The 27,309-nt window shown below is 41.8% G+C and overlaps 2 protein-coding genes across 3 annotated transcripts; both read left to right on the forward strand.

Moving 5' to 3' along the window:
- The first annotated feature begins 3,550 nt into the window (after positions 1-3,550).
- LOC106566644 (uncharacterized) lies at positions 3,551-12,119 on the forward strand. 2 transcript variants are annotated; one of them, XM_082955376.1, is made up of 4 exons: positions 3,551-3,660; positions 4,557-4,715; positions 7,974-8,156; positions 8,757-12,119. In XM_082955376.1, exons 2-4 carry the CDS (start codon positions 4,628-4,630, stop codon positions 9,455-9,457), a joined length of 972 nt encoding a protein of 323 aa, XP_082811502.1. In that variant the 5' UTR covers positions 3,551-3,660; positions 4,557-4,627; the 3' UTR covers positions 9,458-12,119. The 2 variants fall into 2 exon arrangements, with proteins under 2 accessions (XP_082811502.1, XP_013990356.3); XM_014134881.3 differs by having other exon boundaries at positions 3,563-3,919.
- A 2,344-nt stretch (positions 12,120-14,463) lies between these two features.
- Positions 14,464-20,459, forward strand: LOC100286733 (Intracellular hyaluronan-binding protein 4). The gene is given in 8 exon segments (NM_001146673.1): positions 14,464-14,867; positions 15,404-15,524; positions 18,116-18,262; positions 18,387-18,458; positions 19,127-19,204; positions 19,451-19,631; positions 19,751-19,936; positions 20,154-20,459. Coding segments are annotated over 8 exon segments (1,110 nt in total). The 5' UTR covers positions 14,464-14,608; the 3' UTR covers positions 20,220-20,459.
- The last annotated feature ends 6,850 nt before the right edge of the window (positions 20,460-27,309 follow it).

Genomic DNA, 27,309 nt, shown 5'->3' on the forward strand with positions numbered 1-27,309 from the left:
TATCTTTGTAGTGACAGAGTGTATTGATACACCATCCAAAGTGTAATTAATAACTTCACCATGCTCAAAGGTGAAGTGTCTACTTTTTTGTTTGTTTTTGCAATCTGCCAATAGGTGCCTTTCTTTGCGAGGCATTGGAAAACCTCCCTGGTCTTTGTGGTTGAATCTGTGTTTGAAATTCACTGCACGACTGAGGGACCTTAAAATTATCTGTATTTATGGGGTACACTATTATTGCACACAGTGAGTCCATGCAACTTATTGTGACTTAAGTAAATTTTTACTCCTGAACTTATTTAGACTTGCCATAACAAAGGGGTTGAATACTTTGACTGAAAATATTTCAGCTTTTCATATTTAATGAATTTATTTATAAATCTATTTTAAATTCAGGATGTAACACAACAAAATGTGGAAAAAGTCAAGGGCTGAGACTACTTTCTGAAGGCACTGTATTTCATTATTTTAATTTATTATTGAAATGACCAAATAAATATTTTAGAGAAATTGATAGTCGACAAAAAATAATTTTTCACAAACTGTGTGCACCGTAGGTATGGTGCTGGAGATAATGAATATGATTTTAAAAAGTGGTCAAAGAACTTGAATAATATTTTACAATTAATTTGAGTTAATCTTACTGAAGGAGAGTGATCTTCTGTGTGACTTTCTGTCGTACTGTAAAATACTATGCCCTATGAATTCACTCTTATGGTGGATGTAAAAGTAATTTTACAGTTGTGTCTACAGTGGATATATTTCACATACAGTATTTGTGTAGTGTTCCATAAGTTAAATTGTAGGTATCTAGTGGGGTCTTCACGTGCGCGCGGGAAGTGGGAAACCGCAAAGTGGTAAGTCATAGGTCTGACATGATTGTGATCATGTGCTTTTGAAGTCGGACCAATTATTCAACCAATAAGATTTTAGCTAACTTAATAAGCTAGCTAGATTGTTTAACATTGACAATATGGTCAAGCTAGTTACCTTGTCCATATAAGTTTGTAATTGTAAAACAAATTGATTTGTCTTCTTTTGGTTTCAAAAGTGAAAGTTCAGTCCTGAAACGCTACAACTCGGCATCTCGGGTAACAAAATGTCGTCAAAGTTTCTCACTGGAAATTACGAGTTGGAGGGTCGTTCAAATGAAACTTCCCAGTCTGAACTATGAACTTAAGATAACACGTGAACGCCCCCATAGACCTACAGTCACAGCAAGACATGCTGAAGAAAATGCTGCTTTTATAACCAAGTGGGGAGGTGGTAGTTACCAGCAGGGCTGGCATTATGGGCAGGCCTTATGAGGACTGGCTCGCCCTACTGTACCTCCTTTCCGTCCAAATAAAATATTTAAATATTGATCATTTATTTGACCGAGATGCGCGCTGACAAAGACATCAATCTCAGATAAAGTATCTGAGCGAGCGAAACAGCGCCCCTCTCTCGGTACGTGTTGCCAGTGTATCTGATGCTGTCTGAACAAAAATAGTATGGCATGTCATACTCTTTTTGGCCAGACAGCATCAGGTATATAGGCTACATATAATACGACAGTGGCGCTGTTTTGCGCTCTCGGATGCTTTCTCCTGTGAAATAGTGCGCTGTTCGGATTAGGGGTGTGCCTAGTAATCGGACAAAACGAGTATTGTAAAGGACATGGGCAATTGTCCTGATACCGTTATGATCCAAGTATTGTTTTGCTATTGTCCGTGATCTAAACATTTTAATTTTAGGATGTCGTTCACGGCACACATCTTTCAATGAAATGCAAGGTGCTACACGGTCTATATAACTCATCTGGCTAGTTTTTGCTTGTCTGTAAATAGAAGGGCGGGCTCTATGTTTGTCCTGCTGCTCTGATTAGATCGAGCGACGCTGTATTTCTATGTCCACTCAGTTCATAATTTCACCAGACCACTTCTCCTTGCATGTTTCAGTGTGATAATTTCTTTGATGCTGCCTTCTGTTAGCCTGCTACTATGATGCATCAAAGGGTAGAACAGCTCAAGCTATCAATGTGCATAGTATCTAATAAGTGGGGCGAGGGTAGGGAGAAAATATGAAACGTTTATGTGCATTCTGAGTGACAGAAAACTGCCCGCTGCAAATCAAGGACACAGACCTCTCCGTGCACAGCTCCTAATCTGCAGTTTATTTTTGCAAGGAGATTGGTATTTTGCCAACATCTATTTAGAAGTCTTAAAACACATCTGTGTTTTTACTATCACAAGTATCATCCTACTATTAACTGTTAATTACTTATAGGAGTATGGTCAGGTCGGCACACCCCTATTTCTCATACTGAAATTGTTTTGGAAGAAAGTACAAAGGTAACCTACTTTTTGAAGCAATTTTTTTTTTGACAATCAGATCAAACCATTTGGTTGTGTTCGTTCATGCCACATTAAAATAATACATTTAATTGAAATTGTATAACTCTCTAAAACCCATTAAAAATTACACAGTAGGTCCAGTGAAGAAAAAAAAAGCATGCCCCCTATAGATTTTATTTTATTTAACTAGGCAAGTCAGTTAAGAACAAATTCTTATTTACAATGATAGCCAAACCCGACCGACTTTGGGCCAATTGTGCACCGCCCTATAGTACTCCAAATCACATCCGGATTCGAACCAGGTTCTGTAGGGATGTCTCTTGCACTGAGATGCAGTGCCTTAGACCTCTGCGCTACTCGGGACAGGAAATCAAATGACTGTCCGGCCCTGATGACCAAATCCAAAGAAAGGTTATTGATCATGTATGTACACAGTTTAGCAGATGTTATAGAGGGTGCAGCGAAATACTTGTTCCTAACAATGCAGTAAAATGTGGCCAACAAGCTATGACAATAATGCTTGTAAACAAATGATAGTGTTCAGAAACCATATTTTTGTATAAATGCTGTTATCGAAGGTAATTTCCTTAGTAGGTGACGTGACAAGTCAGCATGTGGGAGAAGTCTGAGTCTTACAAGTTTCCCACTAGTAATGGCAAACGTGTTTAAAGATGGCAGAGTACAGATGCGACACTTTTTTTTAGCAGTATCCAGAGTTTTTAAACTATGGGGCGCAACATAATTCAAATGTACCAATAAATCAGCACAATCTACTATCTCGTTTTTTCAAATTGCTTGCGTTTTGGGAGCTAGAATTGGATCATGGACACCGTGCTAATGCCGACACAAAAACATAATGTAGAGCCATCTATAATATGGCTAACATAGCAAACTAAGCATTTGTGATAAGTGCATCTTTATGCACGCCTGCTATTGCGAGTTGGAGGGACGTTCAATTGGATTTTCAAAGTAGTATGTGATAAATACCACCTTCCGACTTGGTTATGAATGCAGCAAAAGACTCATATCAATCTACACCGTTTCTGTCTAATCTATGCTGTGGCTGAAAACAGAAAAATAGCAAATTGGCCATCAATTGGAACCATTTACTAGGGATATCAGACCAAAACAGGAGCGGAATGTTTGAAGTGTAACGCCCCGTAATAGAATTTACTTTTTAAATGTTTTTTTTCCCAGGGCCATCCAGTTGGTGGCGGCAATACAATGCAAATTGTGGAACGCCATAAAATCTCAACGAAGAAGAAGCAGAGCACCATCATTTCCGCAAACATTTAAATTGCTGGTATTAGCTGTCGAAATCACTGAGGTATAATAAGAACCTTACATATTTTTTTGAGATTCATGAATCTTTTAAGAACTGTTAGCTTGCAGCAATGTTGATTAACGAGGCTTTTCAGAGACAATTATCTACCATTGTCGAGGTATTAGTTGCAGCGGCAGTTGCGGAGATGGGCAGACTCCTCGATGAGTGCTCTGCTGCTGTTATGCCTCTAAAGTTGGTCCAGCAGAATGAGGAAAGTATTTTGCTGAAGAGTAGGCTTCAACGTGTGAACAAAACCAAGACAGTGACTGCACATTTGGTCGGTTGTTGGGACTACGAATTTGCTGTCGAATGCCGACAAACTTGGCTAACTAGCTAAGTTACATAACAGTTTGCGAGTTACTAGTAACAGTTTGTTAAGCACAGACTTTTACAATGGGTGTATTCGTTTGTCAAATTCCGTTGGAAAACGTTTTCCAACGGAAACAGTTGAAGCGTTTATTCAAGGAAACAAACAGAAAGAAACGGGGAGGGACCTACCAAAATTTGGCCAATACAAACTCGTTTTCTTTAAACGTTTGGAATAAACTGTTTACGGAATAACGATATCACCCCAGGGGTCGTCTGTTGTAAAACGTTATGCAGCAGATCGTATACTCCAAACGTTTAACGAAAACGAGTTTGTTATGGCCAAATTCTGTGAAGGTCCCTCCCGGTTTTGAAACGTTTATTTGGTTCTTTAACGGTTTCTGTTGGAAGACGTAATGAATACAGCCCAGCTAACCAGCTAACTGTAGATGGCTAACTAACAGTAGATGGGCATTGAATCAAAGATACTTCTCCTTTCATCTGTGACTGAATTGTCGTTAGCCAACCTAGTTAGCTACCTGAACATCAGTTGGAACCTGCTAGGTCACTAACTTCATATTTTAATCTTTCAGAGACAATTTTCATCATTCATGATGATGTTGGGTAAAACATCATTGGAAAAAATGGCCATGTTAAGGTGATCATGGTCGAAAGGGAGAAGACTGCCACAGGCATGAGCGCCCAGAGGCGTGTCAGTCGGGCAAGGGGGACAGAGGAAGGAGCACCGAGAGGTACACACCCATAGGCTATATCAGAAATACTTGAGAAATTAGTAATTTCTTGAATTATTTCTGGATATAGCAGCTAATAAATGCTTCCACGTACATTGATCATTTAATCATTGGTCATTCAAAGGTGTGAGCTGAAGTATGCTAATTGTGTGTAAATGTATAGCTGTCATCCAAATCCAGCAAGTGTTCTAGACCAGTGGTTCGCAAACTGTGGGGCGAGGGGGCGGCAGGGGGGCTGCGGAACTCAGTCCGGCTTTAAACTTACTCTTGAAAGTTGTAATAGTAGAGTGCACAAGCTGCAATTTCGAAATTGGGTAGTTCATCACCAGTTCCTCGTGTCATGTTAGTCATTGCATACCTTAGAGAGCCTTAGAGAGCTATTTATAACTTGTCAGAAATGTCCAGATGAACTAGCCCATGTCGGTTAATGTTTTATTTTTTTGTTTTTTTAGTAACCACAAGTGGAAAAAGTTTGGGAACCCCTGTTCTAGACTAGTGGGACTTAATGGTGCCGACAGATATGGCAGGTCTGCTTCTAACGCCTAAGCAACTTTGCAGTGTTTTGTTTTTTGTGTTATTTCTTACATTATTAGCCCAGAATTTTGTGTTATTACATACAGCCGGTAATAACTTTTGGATATCAGAGCAGCGGTAACTCACCAGCGTTACGACCAGGAATACGACTTTCCCGAGTTGGATCCTTTGTTCGTACCCCCCAGGGCAATTAAACTTATTCCAGAGGCTGTACCAAAACACCTCCGGCTGTGATGTATTCGAAGTGGACTTCTAGTCCGACAGGAGGTGTGCACACCATCCACCTCTTTGGGTATATTACTCGCTAATGTTCAGTTTCTGGACAATAAAGTAGACGAGTTCAGGGCGAGGATTTACATCCAGAGACATCAGGGATTGTACCATACATTGTTTCACAGAAACATGGCTCTGTCGGGATATACTGTCCCTGTCCATACAGCCAGCTGGGTTCTCAGTACATCACGCAGACAGGAATAAAGAACTCTCCGGGAATAAGAAAGGCAGAGGTGTATGTTTCATGATTAACTACTCCATGGTGTGATTGTGATAACATACAGAAACTCAAATCCTTTTGTTTACCCAACCTAGAATACCTCACAATGAAATGCTGACCGTATTACCTCCCAAGAGAATTCTCTTTGGTTATAGTCACAGCCGTGTATATTCCCCCTCAAGCCAATACCACGACTGCCCTCAAAGAACTACACTGGACTTTATACAAACTGGAAACCACATATCCTGAGGCTGCATTTATTGCCTACAAGCCCCCCCCCCCCCCCCTTAGGCAAATCTGATCATGACTCCATTTTGCTCCTCCCTTCCTATAGGCAGAAACTCAAACAGGAAGTACCCATGCTAAGGTCTATTAATCACTCGGACTGGGATATGTTCCAGGTAGCCTCTGAGAATAACGTTGACTAATACACAGATACGTTGACTGAGTTAATCAGGAGGTGTATAGGAGATGTTGTACCCACTCTGACTTAAAACCAACCCAAACCAGAAACCGTGGATAGATGTTTTAGCATTTGCGCAAAACTAAAAGAAGGAACCACCGCATTTAACCATGGCAAGGTGACTGGGAATATGGCCGAATACAAAAAGTGTAGTTATTCTCTGGTAAGGCAATCAAACAGGAAAAACGGTACAGAGACAAAGTGGAGTCGCAATTCAACGGCTCAGACACGAGACGTATGTGGCAGGGTCTACAGACAATCACGGACTACAAAGGGAAAACCAGCCCCGTCGCGGACACCGGCATCTTGCTTCCGGACAAGCTAAACACCTTTTTTGCTGGCTTTGAGGATAACACAGTGCCATCGACGTGGCCTGCTACCAAGGACCTTCTCTGTGGCCGACGTGAGTAAGACATTTAAGTGTGTAAATCCTCGCAAGGCTGCCGGCCCAGACGGCATCCCTAGCCGCATCTTCAGATCATGTGCAGACCAGCTGGCTGGAGTATTTACGGACATATTCAATCTCTCCCTATCCCAGTCTGCTGTCCCCACATCCTTCAAGATGTCCACCATAGTTCCTGTACCCAAGAAAGCAAAGGTAACTGAACTAAATGACTATCGCCCCGTAGCACTGACTTCTGTCATCATGAAGTGCTTTGAGAGACTAGTCAAGGATCATATCACCGCCGCCTTACCGGGCCACCCTAGACCAGTGGTCGCCAACTAGTCGATCGCAGAAGCGCCCCTTCAACCTCAGGAGGCTGAAGAAATTTGGCTTGGCACCTAAAACCCTCAAACTTTGACAGATGCTCCAATTGAGAGCATCCTGTCGGGCTGTATCACTGCCTGGTACGGCAACTACATCGCCCGCAACCGCAGGGCTCTGAAGAGGGTGGTGCGGTCTGCCCAACACATCACGAGGGCAAACTACCTGCCCTCCAGGACACCTACAGCACCTGATGTCACAGGAAGGCCAAAAAGATCAAAGGACAACAACCACCCGAGCCACTGCCTGTTCAGCCCGCTACCATCCAGAAAGCGAGGTCAGTACAGGCGCATCAAAGCTGGGACCCGGAGACTGAAATACAGCTTCTATCTCAAGGTCATCAGACTGTTAAATAGCCATCACTAGCTGGCTTCCACCCGGTTACGCAACCCTGTTTTATATACATAGACTTGGAATCACTGACCACTTTAGTAATGGAACACTAGTCACTTTAATGTTTATATACTGCTTTACTCATCTCATATGTGTATATACTGTGTTCTATTCTTTCATGTTTATATACTGCTTTACTCATCTCATGTGAATATACTGTATTCTACTGAATTTTAGTCAATACCACTCCGACATTGCTCAGTCTAATATTTATGTATTTCTTAATTCCATTATTTTACTTTTTAGATTGGTGTGTGTATTGTTAAGAATTGTTAGATTCTACTGCACTGTTGGAGCTAGGAACACAAGCATTTTGCTACACCCGCATTAACATCAGCTAAATATATGTGATCAATAAAATTTGATTTGCAATTTGTACTCCTAATTGACCCATTTGGCTAGCTGCCTTAACATTATCTGGGAACAACAAACACGATGAATACTAGGCTGATTATTAGACATATCTAACTAAAAAGACAAGACCTTTTACAATCTGAGTTCATTATATCAAACACTAGAGTACAATTCTTAGCTATCTGATTTTGAATGTGAAGTATTCTTATGGTGTTTTGATGCATGTCTTTTTAAATACTCATACTGTTTTTTTAGGGGACAGTCTTCATTTCCACAACTACTGCACTGACCCTGTCTCTGAGAGTGCTCATCAAGAGGAGGATGACTTTAACCCCCAGACCTCACCTGCCTCAGAGACACAAGATGACCAGAGAAACACGGAGCCAAACTCAGGCAGGAATGGAGAAGATGCCCAGTGTGGAGGGGAATCTATTGGAGGTATGGGCAGAATTACACTGGATATAGTGAAGTCAATTAGCCATAACGTGTGCTGTAATTTTATGAAACGTAGTACTTGAATCAGTAAGCTAATGACGTTGTGGCACCACTACCATTAATTAAGCCAACTTTTTTTAGTCAGTGTTTATGATTTAAGGATACTAAGGACAATCAGTCAAAACCATTTAATATTATTGTTCCTATGCATTTATAGGGTAAAATGCCACCAATTAGACTGTTAAGGAATTATGTTTGCAATACTCGTTAGTATCGTGGCAAGGAAACAAAACAAAGCGGGTTTAACTTTAGGGAAACAGACCTAATGTTGAAAACATTGTCATCCAGTCACATTTATTCATTTCCCAAGCTATAGCGCACAATATTTTACATACAGCAAGTTTTTAAAGAACCAAAGATTTTAGCCATGGAAAAAATATTGCGATATTGGTATCGTCCCAGCCCTAATGGGTACGTTGTTTGCTGTTTTTAAATTATTTATGAGAAATGTTAGTTAATATCCACCATCTTATTCATACATGTAATGCAGTAGTTTGTTTTACATTTACGCCTCAACAACGACAATGACCCTCTCTGTTGCAGATGTGGTATTGCTCTCTGAATTTGATCATCAAGAGGTAGTTCACCTTAATCCCCAGCTCTCACCTTCATCAGACCCAGAGAAACAAGACAGACAGCCCTCAAACACGGAGCCAAACCCAGGCAGGATTGGAGAAGATGTCCAGAATGGTGATTCTTCAAATACAGACCAAAATTCAGATGCAAGTGATGCCAGAGCAGTGAAGGTGCCCTTCATTTGCGACTTTTGTGGAAAGTATTTCAATTGGAGATGCACTTTTAAAGCCCACCGTAATCATCACACCAAACCCTTTAGCTGCCCACAGTGTGGGAAAGGTTTTGGTACGAAGAATGGGTGTAATAATCATCTCTTGGTTGTGCATTCTACAGACAAGCCCTTCAAATGCACAGATTGTAGGAAGAAGTTTGCTTTGAGAAAAGCTTTCGTCAAACATAGGGTTCTCAATCCAACTCTGCACACCTGCACAACATGTGTGAAATCGTTCTGTGGGGAAGGTACGCTAAAACGGCACAACTTCAGTGATCACCCGGAAAAGGCATACATCTGCTCTTTGTGTCCAAAAACCTTTCGATCATGGCCAATATGGAAGCGTCATAAGGCAGAGCACTCGGAGAAGAAGTATTGCTGTGAAACCTGTGGCAAGCTTTTCTGTTCATTTTCATCCTTATCTTATCATCAGAGAACAATTCATAGATGTCATTAGAAAAGGCCATGTTAGTCTAGAAAAAGCTTTTGCATGTCGTGTATGTGAGAAATGTTTCATTTGCACGCACTCTGAGATCATCTGACCATCCATACCGGAGTAAAACATTTTCGTCTTTCAACCAGTCTTAAAGATCATATGACTACATACTGGAGAGAAACCTTTTGTCTGTGGTTTATGCGGTAAGAGTTACTGTCGGGAAAGCCAGCTCAAAGCACATGCTCTTGCCCATACCAGAGAGAAACCATTAGTCTGTGATGTATGCGGCAAGCGTTTCCATCTCCCACGCTCTTTTGAAAGACATAAAACCACCCACACTGGACAAAAGCCTGTCTGTAATTCATGTGGCAAATGCTTCAGGGGTGCAAGTGCTCTCAAACGTCATATGGCCATCATCCATACCAGGCAAAGAGACCACCGGTACGCCTGTGATGTTTGTGGCAAACATCTCCCTGATGCAGCTAGGCTCAAATGGCATATGTTCAGTAACGCAGGCAATCTCAAAAGACACAAGCTGTCTCACACAGGGCAGAAATTGTATGTTTGTAATACTTGTGGTAAAGGTTTTACCCGTTCAACAACCCTTAAGATACATCAACGCAGTCACACTGGTGAAAAGCCTTACTTGTGTGATATTTGTGGGCAAGGCTTCACCTCGCATGCCTACGTCAAGAAACACAAGATGATTCACCTGCCATCTCAACGTCATTCAAGACCGCAGAACACTGGGCCAAAGTCACATGTCTGCAGCTACTGTGGTAAAGGCTTCTGTTACAGATCTGTGTTGGATCAGCACATGCGCACTCACATAGGAGAAAAAACATTCAACTGTCTCATTTGTGGGAAATGTTACATGTTTAAGGCTACTCTTGAAATACACATGCGCAGTCACATGGGAGAGGCCATTCAAATGTCGCAATTGTGGGAAAGGGTTCATGTGTAAGAATACTCTTGTAATACACATGCATACTCACACAGGGGAGAGACCATATGCTTGTAATGAATGTGGCAAGAGTTTCTCCCAGAGTAGTCATGTAGTATTTCACCAGCGTGTGCACACTGGTGTCAAAGCATTTGTGTGCAAAAAATGTGGGAATGCCTATGCCTGTAGCCGAAATCTGAAAGTTCATAAGTGCAAGTTCAACCAGAAAACAGTCCATGGACAGAATGTACAGGATCACTGAAGAAAACTGCTCACATGATCACTCTGCATAATAGGATTGGCTTACTTCATAGATGTTCAGTTTCATATGATGGAGGAAAGACTTGGGTATACCTTTTTAAAACCTCTTAGATGTTCTGGTACCGCTTCTTACCGTCATGATCACTTCTAAATCGATCTGTGGACACCGTAGATCTTAATGGCTTGCATTGAGCGATAGCCCTGGTTCCCACGGACGCAGTAGTATTTTCTGAACCTGTGACGTAGGATGTGAAATCTGAAAGGACTTAAAGCTGGCATGTTTTTCCTACCATTTCATTAGCTCGTCTAATTGTCCTGTCTGAGTCCCACATCGCAGCCATTGACAAAGCACGTGGCTGCAATCATTACATCGTAATGCCGCAGGAGAGAGTGGTTTCGTCAGGGTAGCAGAGATCGATTTATAGCAATTAATCTAAAAAAATTCACATTTTTAAATACACTTTCTGTTTGTCATCGATGGACAAGCTAGAGCTCTGAGACGTTCACAGCGATGGGGGCAGACATTTTGATCAAGAGACCTTAAGAAAATATTCACATTTTCTGTAACTAAACATACAAATATATATTTTAGTTATATGGAATGTGAAATCTTAGTTGTATTTGATTTTGTTATATTTAGAAAGTGTATATAAGCCATTTCAAGACTTATTCATACAGTTTTGTTGAATTGGAAATGCATAAAATATTTCATTTTCTTAGGAAGAAATTAATTTGTTCAAAACTGTTACATTTTCTTTCTCTGAGTCAACTACTCAACACATTTAATGCAGTTCTAGCTAGCTGTAGCTTATGCTTTCAGTACTATATTAATTATCTGATCCTTTGATTGGGTGGAGAGCATGTCAGTTCAGGCTGCAAGAGCTCTGATAGGTTGGAGGACGTCCTCTGGAAGTTGTCATAATTACTGTAAGTTTATGGAAGGGGGTGAGAACCATGAGCCTCCTAGGATTTGTATTGAAATCAATGTACTCTGAGGAGGACGGAAGCTAGCTGTCCTCCGGCTACACAATGGTGCTACCCTACAGAGTGCTGTTGAGGCTAATGTAGACCTTATTTCCAAAAGTGTTTTAATCAATTACTTTATATTTAGTATTAGTTTTATCTAAGAAGGGTAACTGTTTAAGTGTTTTAGCATTTGTATGAAATTCACTGGGGATATGTCTCCTCTTCCTCCTCTGAGGCGCCTCCACTGTTTAAGACAGGCCTTTTCAAGGCTCTCTTGAGTCCTAATTGTATTATTTTCTGATGTTTTGGGGGTATGATGAAAAATGTATTTTTTTGCAGCAGCACTGTGCAAAAGATAAGATCAACACCTGGTTAAATTAAGGGATATATTTCTTAATTTTCGTTTGAAACGAATACACAGAAGAAAATTAAACATCTTTGGTATTTAAGTGTTGATCCCATGTTTCAATGGCAGAAATAAAAGATCCTAGACATTTTCCATACGCACAAAAAGGTTATTTCTCTGTTTGTGCACAAATTTGTTTACATTTCTGTTGGTGAGCTTTTCTCCTTTGCCAAGATAATCCATCCACCTGACAGGTGTAGAAAATCAAGACTGATTAAACAGCATGGTCATTGCACAGGTCCACCTTATGCTGGGAACAAAACAATTCTACTAAAATGTGCAGTGTTACAACACAATGTCACAGGTGTCTCAAGTTTTGTCACGCTGACTGCAGGAATGTGCTCCAGAGCTATTGCCAGATAATGTAATGTTAATTTCTTTACCATAAGCTGTCTCCAAACTCATTTTAGAGAATTTGGCAGTACATCCAACCAGCCTCACAACTGCAGAGCACGTGTAACCATGCCAGCCTCCCTCCATATCCTGTTTCTTCACCTGTTGGTTCCTAGCTCACAATACTAGCAAAGTTAACTGCTGTTCCTTGCATGCGATTGGCTGTGGTTTTGGGGGTGGCACGCAGCCTGGGAGACAGGGCTGACAGTCAGGCATCATTCAGGGCTGAAATACCCCAGGAGGGCTTAGTTGAACTACGAAGTCTTAGCTCAAGGTAATGGACATTTAGCTTGCTAACGTTCTAATTTATAAATGACAAAGAGCTCCAAACACATGAAAGCATAATGTTAAAATGAAATGTACCATCCCTTAGTGTAGCCATCACTAAAAAAGTATGTGCTGATCCACCGTGAGCTGTCGCTTAAGTTATACTGTCAATCTATCATCAATAGATCCAGTCATTTATCATTTCTCGTGATCGCGACAAAACGTTTGTTATGTAGCGGTCATGATCTCGGCATAACTAGTGAATATCTCTGGACTTCTGTACTGTTGACTATTTCACTTCCTCAGAACCCCAGAATGAATCTAAGATAACGTCAAAATTCATTGCGGATTTATTGAGTTTTTTCCCGAGGATGTTTTAGTTGCGCAATTTGACATCTAGTGAAGATGTTTGTTTTTTCTTAAGTAAAAAAATGTGCAACATGTATTATGTAGTCAGTCAGAGCTGCTGGGCAGGTCTGTCTCACTGTCTATGCTATTGGATAGAGAGCAATCACCGCAGCGGTACACACAATGTTAGTGGGTAAATGGACATCGTCAAATCAAAACCCAACCTTAATTTACCCGTTGGGATTCACGGATGTTCCAAACTGTTTCAGACGAGACTCACTTTATGACCAAAATTATCCTATTTACACGTTGTAGTACATTTTGACTCTCGAATAACTGTTTCTGACTCACATGGATGCCACATAGGCCGTTTCAAAGGTATTTGTTGATAAAAAATAAAAAAATGGAATGGCTTATTTGCTCTAATAGAAGTTTCGTAATGCTTATGTAGTTACGTGTACTGATGTAATTTAGAGAAAAAACTTTAGCAGAGTTGTGCCTGTTGTTCACGTCTCACGACTGCCTTCCTTTTTTGAAGACATTTATTTTCATTATTGGAGCTACCACTTGAGTATCTGGTCAATGTAATGGATAATCTGTGAGTTGGACAATTTTTATCCCCATAATAATTAATAGGCTTTATATAGTTATTTTCTACCAACTGAGGTACTCAAAGCACTTTACATAGTAGGGTGAAATTCACCTCATTCAATGTGTAGTACCCACCTGAGTGATGCACAGCAACCATTTTTGTGCCAGAACACATCAGCTGGAGAGGTGATATATGCTAATGATTAAGGTAGCCATTATGGAATGGGGTCAGGTTGGGAATTTAGCCATGACACCAGGGATAACTCCCCTACTCTTACGATAAATGCCATGAGATTTTTAATGACCACAGAGATCTGGGACACCCATTGAACATCCCATCTGAAAGACAGCACCTTACACAGGGCAATGACCCCTTCACTGCCCTGGGATCTCTTTGGGGAAGAGTGCCCCCTACTGGCCCTTCAACACCATTTCCTGCAGTATCTGGTCTCCTATCCAGGGACTGACCCTGCTTAGCCTCAGAGGTAAGCCAGCAGTGGGATGCAGGGTGGCATGATGCAGGGTGGCATGCTGCAACACACTTTGAATGGCGGTGACCAACCTCTTGACAAAAGTGATCGAATGCGCCCATTGATTGTTTGGAGACAGCTTGTGTCAATTAAATAACAGCTATGAAATTTATACCTGCAGAAAACCTAATTGATCATGATAGAAATAAGTGCCAAAAAACCCTACCCAAAAGCATGCCTTTACGCTATGATGACGTTAACGTGGTGTGTTTCTTTAACACCTCATGAATAATATTGTAATATTATGGGGCGGGGTTGTATATAAATGATCCGCCATTTTGGACATACCGCATGCTCAAATGCTGTAGCCTGCCAGGTTCGAACTTAATGCAGGGGATGTTCATAATTTAATCACAGGTCAATATGTTTGTTCTTGAATCATTCGGTTCGTAAAAAAAAATTCATTAGCTTTAGCATTGTATGTAACCCAGGTTTTCTTCCAGCTGATTTTGAAAAACAGTCTCAACATGAAGGGTATAGTTGAAGATCCCACCGAAAGTGCTGGTTTTGGGTGCGCCGTGACAAACCGTTTTGGTCAGCTTTTAGACGACGAGGCCGACCCTTTCGATATTATTCGCCAGGCGCAGGTGGAAAAACAGAAGAAAAAGGATGAGCTAAAAAGAACTGATACATCATCCAAACCTGTCAAGAAGGAGTCTCAAAAGGACAAGAGAACTCCCTTGAATGCTGTGGAAGGCAACCATTCACAGGCAAAAATTGTACAGGGTAAGTCAATGCAATGGGTGTAGGCCTAGCTAGCTAATGTTGACGTGAAGATGGGCAGTATTGACGGCACGTGTCAGGTGCATTTAAGGTGTAACGTTAGTTATCTAAAACAATTCCGGCGTGTCAAACTTGCATAATTGACACTAATGATAATGAACTATTCCTGTACATGTGTTATGGAATTCCACGTTATTATGCACATGTTGTTCGTGGTCTGGCTGGCGTAGTAACTAACTTAACTACCTTGTTAGCTAACTAACTAGATTTCTAACTAGCCAACTTCAGTGCATCATGGGGGTTGTGCTAGGTAGTTAACTTTATATTTCCACTGGAACTTTCGCGGAGTTGTTAGCATGGTATAGCTTGTAAGCTAGTTCTAACTATATCAATCACATGCTAGCTAACAAGCTATCTAGTTAGGTTTAGCTAGGAATCTACAGTTGATGGCCTTTTTGAAGTGGCCAGTTTGGGGGGGGGGGGGGGGGCGGTGGTGTGTGGGGTGATTGCATAATTTCTCGTCATTTATTTATGTGAAGGTCAGAAATATCCTCCTCGTGGTGCACCTGGCCAGGTGGAGGAGAGGGGGGAGAGACGAGTTGCCTTCCGGGATCGGAGGCAGAACGACAGTGAGGCTCCACTAGGATACTCAATTGAAAGGTAGTTAGTTATTATACACTATAGAGGTGGGAATTTTCTGGTTTGACCGATTGAATATGACATTGATTGCTTTTACACAGGCAGCCCAACCCCGAAAAAGACAGGATGATTAAAGGGCAAGTGTTATTTTCCAGAAGATCAATGGAAATAGTCCCATTCTGATCATTTTACACTGCCTGTGTGAACAGCCATAGGCTATTCAAGTATTAACATCTGCTATTTCCTTCAGTTTTCTTTCTATGCTGACCCCACTTTGCAGAGCTGAGAACTGGATAGTGGTATGCATGTTCACTCCAACTGGCCAACCAGTGCCTTCGGTGGAGCCATCATGCTCCTTACTAGGGGTGTGCTGAACTCTTCATACTTGTAATCCTATCCGTTTCACACTTGATAGGCAACTCGGAATTGTCTTTACTTGTGTTCGAAAAACCAAGAATTGCAGTAAAGCCTGTACTAAAGTGCTTCTGTTCCTTCACTCATTCACACATTGCTCACGATCTCGACATCTGAAATGCAGATGACTTACTTTCATAGTTCTGATTATCAACAAAATGGGTTCATAAATGATGCATGGCTGGCTACTGCTGCCTGCATTTATTCCAGATGTTCTCGCCCTAGTAGCCTAGGCTACATTGTTTTACTTTCGAGAGGAGCAAAATTTCTCTCCCAACATGTAGCCTATGCTACAACATTTGTGCAATCAAAATTAACTATTTAAATGTGTAATTTTATCTTCTAATGATCTGTCGTTTGGAGAACATGTCGGAGAAATAATCATGGTAAGGGAGACTCGCGTGTCTGGTGAATTTAGTTTCCGGACAAAGTACTAAACAAACTGCTACAACATGGCCTCAGCAAATCTGAAAATATAAACAGATCGATAGCTGGAATAATGCCTCGCTACTGATTTTGTTTGGAGACGGAAGGGAGAGTTGTGAGTGAAAGTGGGAGATGGTGCGAGTCCAGGACAACAAGAGAAGAGATGTTTGTTCTAATCAATCATGGCAGCAGGCAGCACCCTGCCGGTGTCTTTACTGACAGCTGAATCAGCCAGTTGGGGTTAAGTATTCTGTACGGTTTGAGTGACATGAGAAATGCTACCTTTTTAGCAACTTTCTCAGATTACAGATAATGACATAACATCGTTGTATCCGGCAAACTCCTCATATCCCTAACGATTCTCCTTTTGTCTCTGTACTTGGCACACCCCTACTCCTTACCCCAAAACTTTAATTAATATCTCAGGTGTTTCTTTGATTAATAAACTTAACACAACTGGAATGCATTAGACTGGCTATTTGAGCCAAGTGTCTATTTCCTTAATGCACTCAGCTTTTGCTCATTTGCGTAGTTGACTGTTTAATTCCAACATAATACATTTTTTCATTTCCTGCACTGTTTATCACGTTTCTTATGCCTCTATAAAAAAATAAACTTCCCTTGACTGAATAATTAGTCTTTGACTGTGCATCTTCGTCCATTTTTACTTTCACCAGTAGAGGGCGACGGCCTAATTTCTCTAGTGTTCTCTACTCCTGAAGTTGACTGTTTGTGTGCTTGACATTTAGCTAGCACTTCTCAGCTGTTAGCAGCCAATGGCTAGCAGTTTCTTACTGGCGATTACTGAATTATTTAATTTAACAAATTAAACAAAGGTGCAATATGCCAAGATCGCTCCACCATTTCCTGGTTGCTAAAATTCTAATAGTACACTTAAACAAGCAGTGCGGAGTGACTCATTGTACCATCTAAACCGCTCTAAAATGTGTTTTCAGTAACAAAAATATTCTATTTTTAGTTTGAAGCATGCCTCAAGTGTAGGGCTGGGCAATATATTGTGAAAACCGGTACAGATTGTTTACAATAGTCTAAAGGTATTTTTATACAGTGATAAATTACCAAGTGGGTCAACTTCACTGTCAGTTTTGTTCTAGTTTGGTTGAGAATAAAACCATACTGGAGAAAGCCTACTAAAACCACGTAGAATTCATTTTTTACCTTTCTAGGCTCATGCACAACTCCTAAAACATATTTAGAACTTCAGAAACAAAATGCTGCCATGCCATGAAATTCGCCAAAATATCATCGCACCGTATTTTTTTTATCGCTCTACCCAAGTGTCAAGTCTGGAGCGTGATGTCGTAATCTCTGCTGGTCGGCTACTGCATAGCAACCTAGCTATGCCAAAAGCCTTTGTAAATTACAATCGCCAGAATGGCCAAACAAAAACGTTTTTCCATAGCGCTGACATCATCCATGTATTCCTATCATCTACTGGTTTTAATGTCTATGGTTTGAAGCTGGTGCACAAAACCGAAAGTAAGATGCAAAAACAACTTAAGAACGGGAAGCTCGAAATAGAACAGATCTATCGCTGCGTAGACTTGTTTTCAATGAGAATGAGATCAGTAATTTGTATTTCTGTGAGAATTTGGTCAGGTCGCCCAGTAAGTTATATGGCAGCTTTAACCTGTAAACAAGGTAACCTCTTTCATGGTAACCTCTTTTAAACAATCTATTTAGAAACGGTTGATTATTTGCTGAAATGTGTACCTTGCCCCCCCCCCCCCCCCCCCAAAAAAAAAAAACAGGCCTGTGGATCAGGGTGAGCGTGCCGCAAGGGGCCGAGGTGGTGGCCGTGGAAGAGGAATGCGCGGCAACAGCAACTTCAGATCCACAGATGGCTTTGACCAGAGAGGCAAAAGGGAGTTTGAGCGCCACAGTGGCAGCGATAGAACGTAAGAACAATACTTATCACATTGCTTTTAAATCAAGTTTGTCTGTTTCACAATGCATCTGAGTGTTGTACTTGGATTATGAGAAAATAGTTTAGGTTGACATTTAAACTTTTGCCTGTTGCAGTGGTGTCAGGCCAGAGGAGAAGCGAGGGGGCAGTGGTCCACGTAACTGGGGATCCATGAGGGACCACATGAGGTGAGTACGCACATTAGGACTCTAAATGTGAGACATTTAACTGTGCCTCAGTGTTTGAGTAGCTATAGGTGTACTCTGCTGTCCTAGTTTGGACTATTAGGAGTAGCCTCAAACCCAGGCTTCTCACATTCTGTTCCAATGCCTTGAAGTCTTCCTCAGGAAGACTATAAAAAGGGGTATAGTCTAGGTGAAAACCAGTCAAATATTTTGCATTGATCCAAACAGGTTTCTGACTGGCAACAAGCTAGCTAGTGAAGGTAGCGCTGCATAGGCTACTAAAACATTGTCCAACACTGTTGGAAAAGACTGGGACACAACAACGAAACAAAGCTCAAACAAGAAAATGCCCCTCCTGATGGGCAATATCATTTCTACTCGCACCCAATCAAATGTGAGTGTTAAAAGCCAGTGCTCTCATTCAAATGTACAATCCCGTACGGAAGTTGTTCAGACTTCAAATAGTTGTCAACAAGATGAGATTTGGATGGAACTAGCCAAGCTGTGGCTTGTCTCTTGAAAAAATATTAAAATGAGAGCCAATATATTCCTTTGGGTCTCATTGAGGTGGGTCTCAACCAGGATGGCTGCTTGGCATGTCTTCATCAGCACTTTCATATGAATTGTCTTGAATGGTTGTTACTGTAGTTATACTGTTTATGCTATTTTAGTGCTGCCGCTGATGGGGCTCCCACTGAGGGAGGGGATGGAGATGAGGTGGCGGATTCCGCAGAGACTGGAGCAAATCGGTGAGAGAGCCAAGTGACTGACCAGCGCAGCAATGTTAATCAGACCACACAGTGAGACAGTGCAAATAATATACATGTGTAGCTTACTACTTTATGCAAATCCTTTACGATACTCACTTCATATTCTGGTCTATACATACCCTGAACTCGGACGTTATCATTTTAAATGCTCACATTTACTCTAGTTATAGAATGAGTGTCAGGTTTAGATTTCCATCCCCATAGTAATCTGTTGATTCTCTGCAGTGCCTCGGAGACTGAAGGCGAGGGGGAAACAGTGGTGGAGGTTTCCGTGGAGATGTCTCTGGACGAGTGGAAAGCCCTACAGGAACAAAACCGGCCCAAGAAGGAGTTCAACCTGCGCAAGGCTGATACCATTGTGCCCTCTGACTCTGTGGTCATCCACAAGTCCAAGAAACAGGTTGAGGTGAGGATTTGCACAAATGCTGCAAAAACAGGATGCTTAATATCACTGCTTGTTTCTTTTGGGCCTCATTGCATTACAGCAAACTGAGTTATATGGTGCTCGTTTCTCTTGATCAACAGGAGGAGGTTGAGGAGGATGACGCTGCAGCCCTCCGTCGCCCCGCCAATGACATCACAGCCAAGCTGAAGATTGACTTTGGCAGTCTGGGACGACCCTCACGGGGGACCAGAGGAGGAGGAAGGGGTGGACGAGGTGGCCCAGCCACACGGCCAGAGACCATTTCTCCCCAGAAGCCTCCTGAGAAGGTATGTCTGGACTGAATGGGTCCTGTTAGATATACATCAGGTGTTTGAAACCATTGCCAAAGGCAGCAAGGATGGTGGGCAGGTTCAGTTCGGCCTGTTGCCTTTCTGCCTGTCTCATTCAGTTGAGTCGCACTGCAATAGGCCTTTGGGCAGCATATTCCTTACCCATGTGTTGATACACAGGTATCCCATAAGTTGACTGATTGATTCTCCCTAGGCCCGATTCCAGCAGGGACAGGCCCCAAACCCTGACGACCCAGAAGACTTTCCTGCCCTTGCCTAAAGGAAGCGGACCAGAGCCCAGTCTACAGGTGGCCCTTCACCTGTACTGTGCCTTAGTGGATTTGGCTGCACTTCCCAAGAGGAGCAGGAAATAAACTGGTTATGCTCGTATCTATCCCAAAGGACTGTATATATCAGAGTTCCTATCTGCTCTGTATAGTTCAGATGAATAGCCTTTCATTCTAATGGGAAATATGAATACTTGACCTGTTTATAAAAAAAATAAATACTGTTGACATTGACATATGACTTAAGATACTATTTGTTCAACCACAAGTGTAAACTGACAGTGGTAGACCCCTTGGTTTCTCCAGTGACGTCTTATTAAAGCACATGGATTGCTTTATTGAATAGCCATTTGTGCCAATGCCTAGACAAGTGTGCCTTTCAGTCAGCACCAAGGGGGTGTATCAAGACTGTTCTTTGAGTCATTACAAGCCATCTCAGATCCACCTCACACCAAACAACCCATCTAAATAAGAAACAAATGTTTAAACAGCATGGAATACTTCACAGTACATGATTAGTTTGGTGTTCATCTTTATTGTATGATATCTTTGACAGGTTTTTATAAAGGATTTCTCTGGAAATGTAACCTTCATGAATTTCCATTCTGTGTGAGTCGTGTCCAGGACAGAGTGCCTCTACCCTACTAGTAATGAACTAGAATGCATGAGAACTATTCTTGTTGTCAAAGGCCTACTGGCGGTGCCACAGCCAGCTTTCCCCTGTGGCACAATCCCATGTTCGCTAAGCTGAGGTCACTTAATGCCATTTTATTGAATGTGCAATTTAATTTGGTGTTTTAATGAATGTAGGGTAACTGTCCCCTAATGAGGAGATTCGGTTGTAAGTTAAGTGTTTGTGGCCTTACTGTGCTTTTGAACAATTCGAATCTGTTCAGGGAACAACTCAATGGTTTGCTCATTTTAGCTATTCATTGACTGTGACCTGTCTGATTTCTTGGAAGGAAATCAACCGGTAGTCTACATAAGGTCTGCTTCTTGGTGGTCATCTTGATGCCTAACACAGTCCCCTGGGCGTCTGACTATTGGGTGATGGATTGGAGAGAACCAATCGCCATGCTGGCGGATGGCCAGTTCCTCTGTTAGAGGATTTGAGATCCAAATCAGCTGTATACACTGATGTCTCTGACCTTGGCTACAAACACCATTAAATTAATTGGTGTACGGTATAATAGTCTCACATGTGGACTCATCAATCAACTGAGGTTTATGGGAAATGGTTTTAATCACAAGTTAACAAAGCAAATCAACAGGATCTCATCGACATGAACGGCACAACTAAAGCTGATTTGCATGTAGATCTTCTGGAACTGAGTCATTTGAGGGAAATATAACTGGTTTGGAGCAAATGCAAGACTCATGTCTACTTTTCTTCCTGGAGGGCTCATTGTATTGATTAGCAGGGAATGGCTGCCATCCTGGGGGCTTTAGAGGGGTTGATATTTCATCTTAAGAAAATCAAAACAAGCCTCTTAAATCAACCCTATGGGGCGTGGAGCCCCATTACTCCCTGTTAAGGATGTGAGGGAAGTGTTTTCTTTTTCTCACAGGAGAGAGCGCATGAGTCTGCTGTTCATCTGCCAACAAAGCCGTCTGGTTATTTACAAGGAATTTGTAAATGCACAAGTTAACGTAAGTCAAATGGCACTAAACATTTTAATTTTTTTGTTCATGTTAAGGTAGCAATTCAATTAATCATAATGGATCGTGCTCAGACTCATGTACATGTCACAAAGGGAGGTGGTGGAGAATGAGTGTGAATAAATGACCCACTAGGCTGGTTACAGTGCACAAAGACCACAGTAAGGTTATTTTTCTTGGCTTTATCCTGTACTCTGATTATATCAGTTTGTTTAGGAAATGAGTGTTTGTGTGGAGAAAGCCTTCTACTCTAATGGAGAGCATGTTACTGCCCTGCCAAGTTAGGACCTTGGGCCAGAAGATGAAGAGCAACATTTTGCTCTCTGAATAATGTCTAATAAGATCTTCAAAGTGCTCAGATGGTAAAATCAATAGGCCCACTAAATCTGAATGTTGCCATGGCCACATAGCTGCTATACAGAGGATAACAATAGCAAACCTAGGCTTAGGAATATTGAGCTCACGTGTATGTTTATTTTCAGTAACAAAGATGAAACAATGATTAAGTCTACAAACTAACATTGCCAATATTTTACCCAATACAAGATAAGCAGTAATGCTTATTTTGAAATCAAATTCACTTCAAAAGGAGCAGGGCCTCAGTTAAAATGTAAGCTCACTGCTGCTGGTTCTGTTCCTTGCTAAATCTAAAAGCCTTATCCTTGATAGTCACTTGATACCCCCTCTTGAGTCTTTGAAGGGGTTATTTTTCTTTTGCTCTTGTTTAAATAGCATTAGCCAAATAATCCCGGTGACTGTTTAGCACAGTGCATGTTTATTTTAAGAGCCCTCATCTCACTGACTAGTTTTATATGGACAGGCAGAAGTACACCTAAAAACTACCAACAGAGCTAAACCAGACTTGTGTAGGTAAACAGTTTTGAGTTGTCGTACGTAAAGAGACAGTACAGTACAGAGCTATAGACACAATTGAAGACAGTTTGACCTCAGCAGAGAGCCCAGTACCAACAGAGTATCCCAGCCTAGAGGGTTATTTCCTGGCTGGCCTGCCAGGTGTTCTATTAGTGAGGTAAACGTGGAACCGTGATCCGTGAGCACACCGGCAGTCTGCCTGTCTCCAAGGAAACAATTAGGACTCTGTCTTCATGGAGTGGCATCACCACCCTTACCTTCAGCAGAGAAATATCTCACACATTCACAATGTCAGGGAGTATTTAGCCTGGTTGGCCTTGTGTAAGTGCACTTGTGAACATTTCTTTTGTTTTATGTTTTGCACACGCAGAGGCTAGCAGTTGTGTGTGTGTGTGTTCCTGCGCCTCGGATAGACAATTGTCTCCTCTGGTTCATCAGTATCTGTTGGTTTCTTCACGGCCAGAATCTACCATCAGTTTTTAAAAGAGGCCTTTGTTGCCTAGAGAGGTCACACTGGGTAGCTCTCGTTCTCTCTATTTCTCGCTCTCCTTCCCTCCATCATTTCTCCATCTCCATTGTGGGATGTGTGTCAAGGTTACCCTTCACTGCAGGTGTATGTGAGCCTCAAAGAACCTGTTATATTGATTTAGACTTAAGGGCTGATGCTGTCAGCAGCCTTGAATCCTGAGGAACAGATAGCGGAGAAGAGATTCTTGAATTAATCCATATTTCTACTGTTTATTTAACTGGCAATATATACAGTATTTAGGTTTGAGGGAATTATGGAGGTCTTGAGTCATACATTTATGATGAATCAATATGGATATCTCAGTTTAAACCGTACTTCATATACAGTAACTGCTGTTTATATGCACCTGTGCAATAGAGTAATTTCAAGAGTCCTCCGTAATGAACAGATGCCTTCAAGGAAGATATCAACACCACTAACAGGTGTCAGAGATGTAGAGATCTTCATTTGGGCTGATGGGAACCTGGCATAACACCACAGACACTGTAAACATATTAAGCTAATTTGTTTGCTTCAATGGCACAGAGACATTTTTAACAGTTTATTACAATTATCAGAGGAGAAGATACAGCACTACTGAAATTTACTGAACCCCCCCCCCCCCCCCCCCCCCCTTCCATGTAAGCATTTTCAGAACACATACAGTCTAGTCTTTCAATTGAAAAAATAAACTGGACAGTGGGGCATTGCCAAACTATATTATTTGATCTGAGAGGCTGCCACCTAGATAATTCTGTTTTTACCAATGGTTATGCAGTCCATCAGGGCAGGTCGTGCTGATCTATAGATCACAGTGGGACACAATGGCTCTCAGCACCAAGATGAGTGGGAAAGGCTGCCTCCTGGTGTTCCTGAAATGAGAGATGCAAAGTGCTCTCGTCGCGAAATGAAAGCAAAACCGGAGGCACCTTAGCAGGATCTACATGCCTGTTGACCCAGGGAGAATGGGATGGGAATGTCAAAACAATATTGTCTCTATGTATTCCAGATGGAAATAATATGGGTAACAATAGGGCAGGGGCAGGCAAATAGATTCAGCTGTGGGACGACGATGGTCGGAGTGATGGTCGGGGGGCCAGAACGTCATAATAATAATTTGTACATGCAAGTTGACCACCACTAACCCCAATAAGAGATTGTATTTGAAAATAGCAATCATTTCATACTTGATTGTATGTATGTCTCTTTTCTTCAGGGTATGGCTAAGGCACATGTGATTGGACAATGTGTGTGTGAGAGTGAAGAGGGTGTCACAGACTTGCAGAGAGAAGGGAGGCCTGCGGTTAATAATCAGTAATGAATTTTAATTATGGAGAAGTCTGGCTGCCCGGAGCATGATCCACTCCAGTGACTTGTCTGACTCCTTCAGCTCTCCTCCTCCTCCCCCTGGTTAACCTGGGAGGTCACGAGGTCAGGTGAAGTACCATTCCTCAGCCTGAGCATCGACACAGTGACAGGATGAAACACAAGACGCTGCTGCTCATCTCAGCTCAGCTCTCATGCTACTGATTTGACGATGTAATCAACCCGACAGCCCTCTGCCTAAAGATAAACAACAGGTTCTTCAATCTGCATTAGTCAATGGCAAATTAGGTTTACACACACACACACACACACACACACACACACACACACACAACAGGCATATCCATCACATCTTAACTGAAAACCATGGTAATGGTGTCTATTGATTTTTTTTTTCTTCCCTGGACCAGTCAAGCATGTAGAGAGAATGAAATTACCTTCACTCTCGAGGTTGTCAGGAAAATGTTACATCAGGAAAAGGCCTTTATTGTGTATGTGGCAAATACATTCATTTACATTCAACAACATTCTTGCCTATTAACATCTTTCATCAAGTCAGCAATTTCTCAGTGCCATTTTTCTCTCATTAACACCGCTTGATAATAGGCCTATACAACCTCCTCAAAACGGTAACAGTCAGTCTCAGCCAAAGAGATACAGTACAGTGGGTCAGCTCAGCTCTCCTCCCCTCCCAGACTATGACAGGCATGCGGCTATACTATAGTGGTGTATAAAATCCGACCCAGGGCAGAGTGTGTTGGGCCCTGCCTGCTGTGTGCGTCTACATCCCCCCCTCTGCTCTGCTCCCACTGAGCCGGCGGCTCTGAATCAGTAAACACAATGCCGCCTTTAATTAGCCCTCCGTTTCTAATTGATTAAAATTCCCTGTGGCGCAATTATGCTGCCATCGCATAGACATGCTCCTCTCTCTCTCTCTCTCTCTCTCTCTCTCTTGCTCTCTCTCTCTTGCTCTCTCTCCCTCTCTCTCTCTCTTGCTCTCTCTCTCTCTTGCTCTCTCGCTCTCTCGCTCTCTCTATTTCAGCGAGTCATACTGAGACAGGGTAGTGTGTCAGAGTAGACAGACTGTTTTGGACCACTGCCAGCTATCGTGACTAGCACAGAGGCACAAGATACTTTACCACATGGGTTGGCAGGGTGAAAGGAAACGGGCATAGCTTGGCTAATCTGCCCACCTTCTGCTGTGCTGTGCTTGCCTGAGCACTGTGAAATCATGGGTGTTAAATGGCCACCTCATCATAATTCTGTGTGGGATGCATCTCTCAGCAGTGGTACAGCAGCTATGAGGTCCGTATTATTGGGAGAGAACAGGCCCATGATGAGAAGCCATTCCACCCCATTGAAATAACACTCAGACAAATTACTCCAGGAACACGACTACAGGCTACACCCTCATCACAGAGTAATTTCTCCCTGAGTGGCAATAATGCACCATCATGCACACAGACACCTCATGAATTTCAATGAGGACACAATCACATCCGACTTTTAAACAATGGCTGAGGAGGACATTTGATGAATGGGAGTTTCTTTGTCTGTGTGCTGCTTTTACTGTTTGGTTGGTGGTGACATTTCCAACCACAGTTGGACTGTGGAGGTTAAAACCCGGAGATGCACCTGAGCAAAATCAGCATCACATATACAATGTCACAGCTCAAAAACACCCTGTTCACTCATCCATTGACTTGTTTTCATTGAGTCGGGCTTTTCAGCTCATCGAGGAAATCTAGCTGTTTTCCATCTCCTGTGTATTGAGGAACCAAGGCCATATTTAGATACATGTATTGTGAGGCAATATGTCCACTGTATTAGCATGCTGCAGCAATGAAGATTCCACGTCTGAATTATTATGCATGTTTGAATTATTATGACATTGAGTTTATATATATTTTGTTGAGTACATGAATCCAAATATTATTGACGTGTAAGAAGAATGATTCCATGCACCTGGTTACCAGGTTTGAATGACTAGGAACCCATTAATGAAAACAATAGTTGTAGGATACAGTTACTGTATGTCATCTACAGATACAGAACATTTATTTGACCTGTATGACCTTTGTTTGAGGTCAGGACCAGGAGGACTATAATCTCTTTATCAATCTCTAGTCACAGACGCAGCTGTGCTGCACCTATCCCAGCACGCTTCACTCTGGCTATCAGGCCAAAACCAACTGATTCTGCACGTACTCAGGAATGACTCAGACACAGTTTGACATTTGGCATATGGAGAACATATATTGGATTTATAATTGAATTAGTGTGTAGAGAACTCTTTCAGGGACTTGTTTCAGTGAAACAGAACGACAGCGTGGTTTTCTCCCTTCTATTTGTACTGAAAATACACTATTACCTCAGCCTTGGCTGTGGCAAGTGACACACGCATGGATTCCATTTACTATGATTGAAATCAGTATTTATCAAAATTAACAGTCATGCATTTTATTACAGCTAGCCACAGAGTTAACTTAGCCAAGAACAAAAAAGCTGAAGCATATTTTCTTCTGTACATACATTTTCACTTCATTGAGGGTAAAATAATAGACAAAATATTTGGTGATATTAATGTTCATGTTTTGTTGAATAATATCGTGATAATTACAGTATTTCCTTGACTATTATTTCATACCTCAGATGAGTCCTGAGGGAAAACACACAGGATCCGGAAATACCTGTAGTGTTTCTAAACGGCTCCATTT

This window comes from Salmo salar, chromosome 01, assembly GCF_965601325.2.
Source record: "Salmo salar chromosome 01, fSalSal1, whole genome shotgun sequence".
NCBI classification, from domain to species: domain Eukaryota; kingdom Metazoa; phylum Chordata; class Actinopteri; order Salmoniformes; family Salmonidae; genus Salmo; species Salmo salar.

Coding starts and splice junctions, on each gene's coding strand:
- LOC106566644 (XM_082955376.1), top strand. CDS start 4,628: ATGGTCGAAAGGGAGAAGACTGCCACAGGCATGAGCGCCCAGAGGCGT. Junction 4,716..7,973: donor AGAGGAAGGAGCACCGAGAG/GTACACACCCAT, acceptor CTGTTTTTTTAG/GGGACAGTCTTCATTTCCAC. Junction 8,157..8,756: donor TGGAGGGGAATCTATTGGAG/GTATGGGCAGAA, acceptor TCTCTGTTGCAG/ATGTGGTATTGCTCTCTGAA.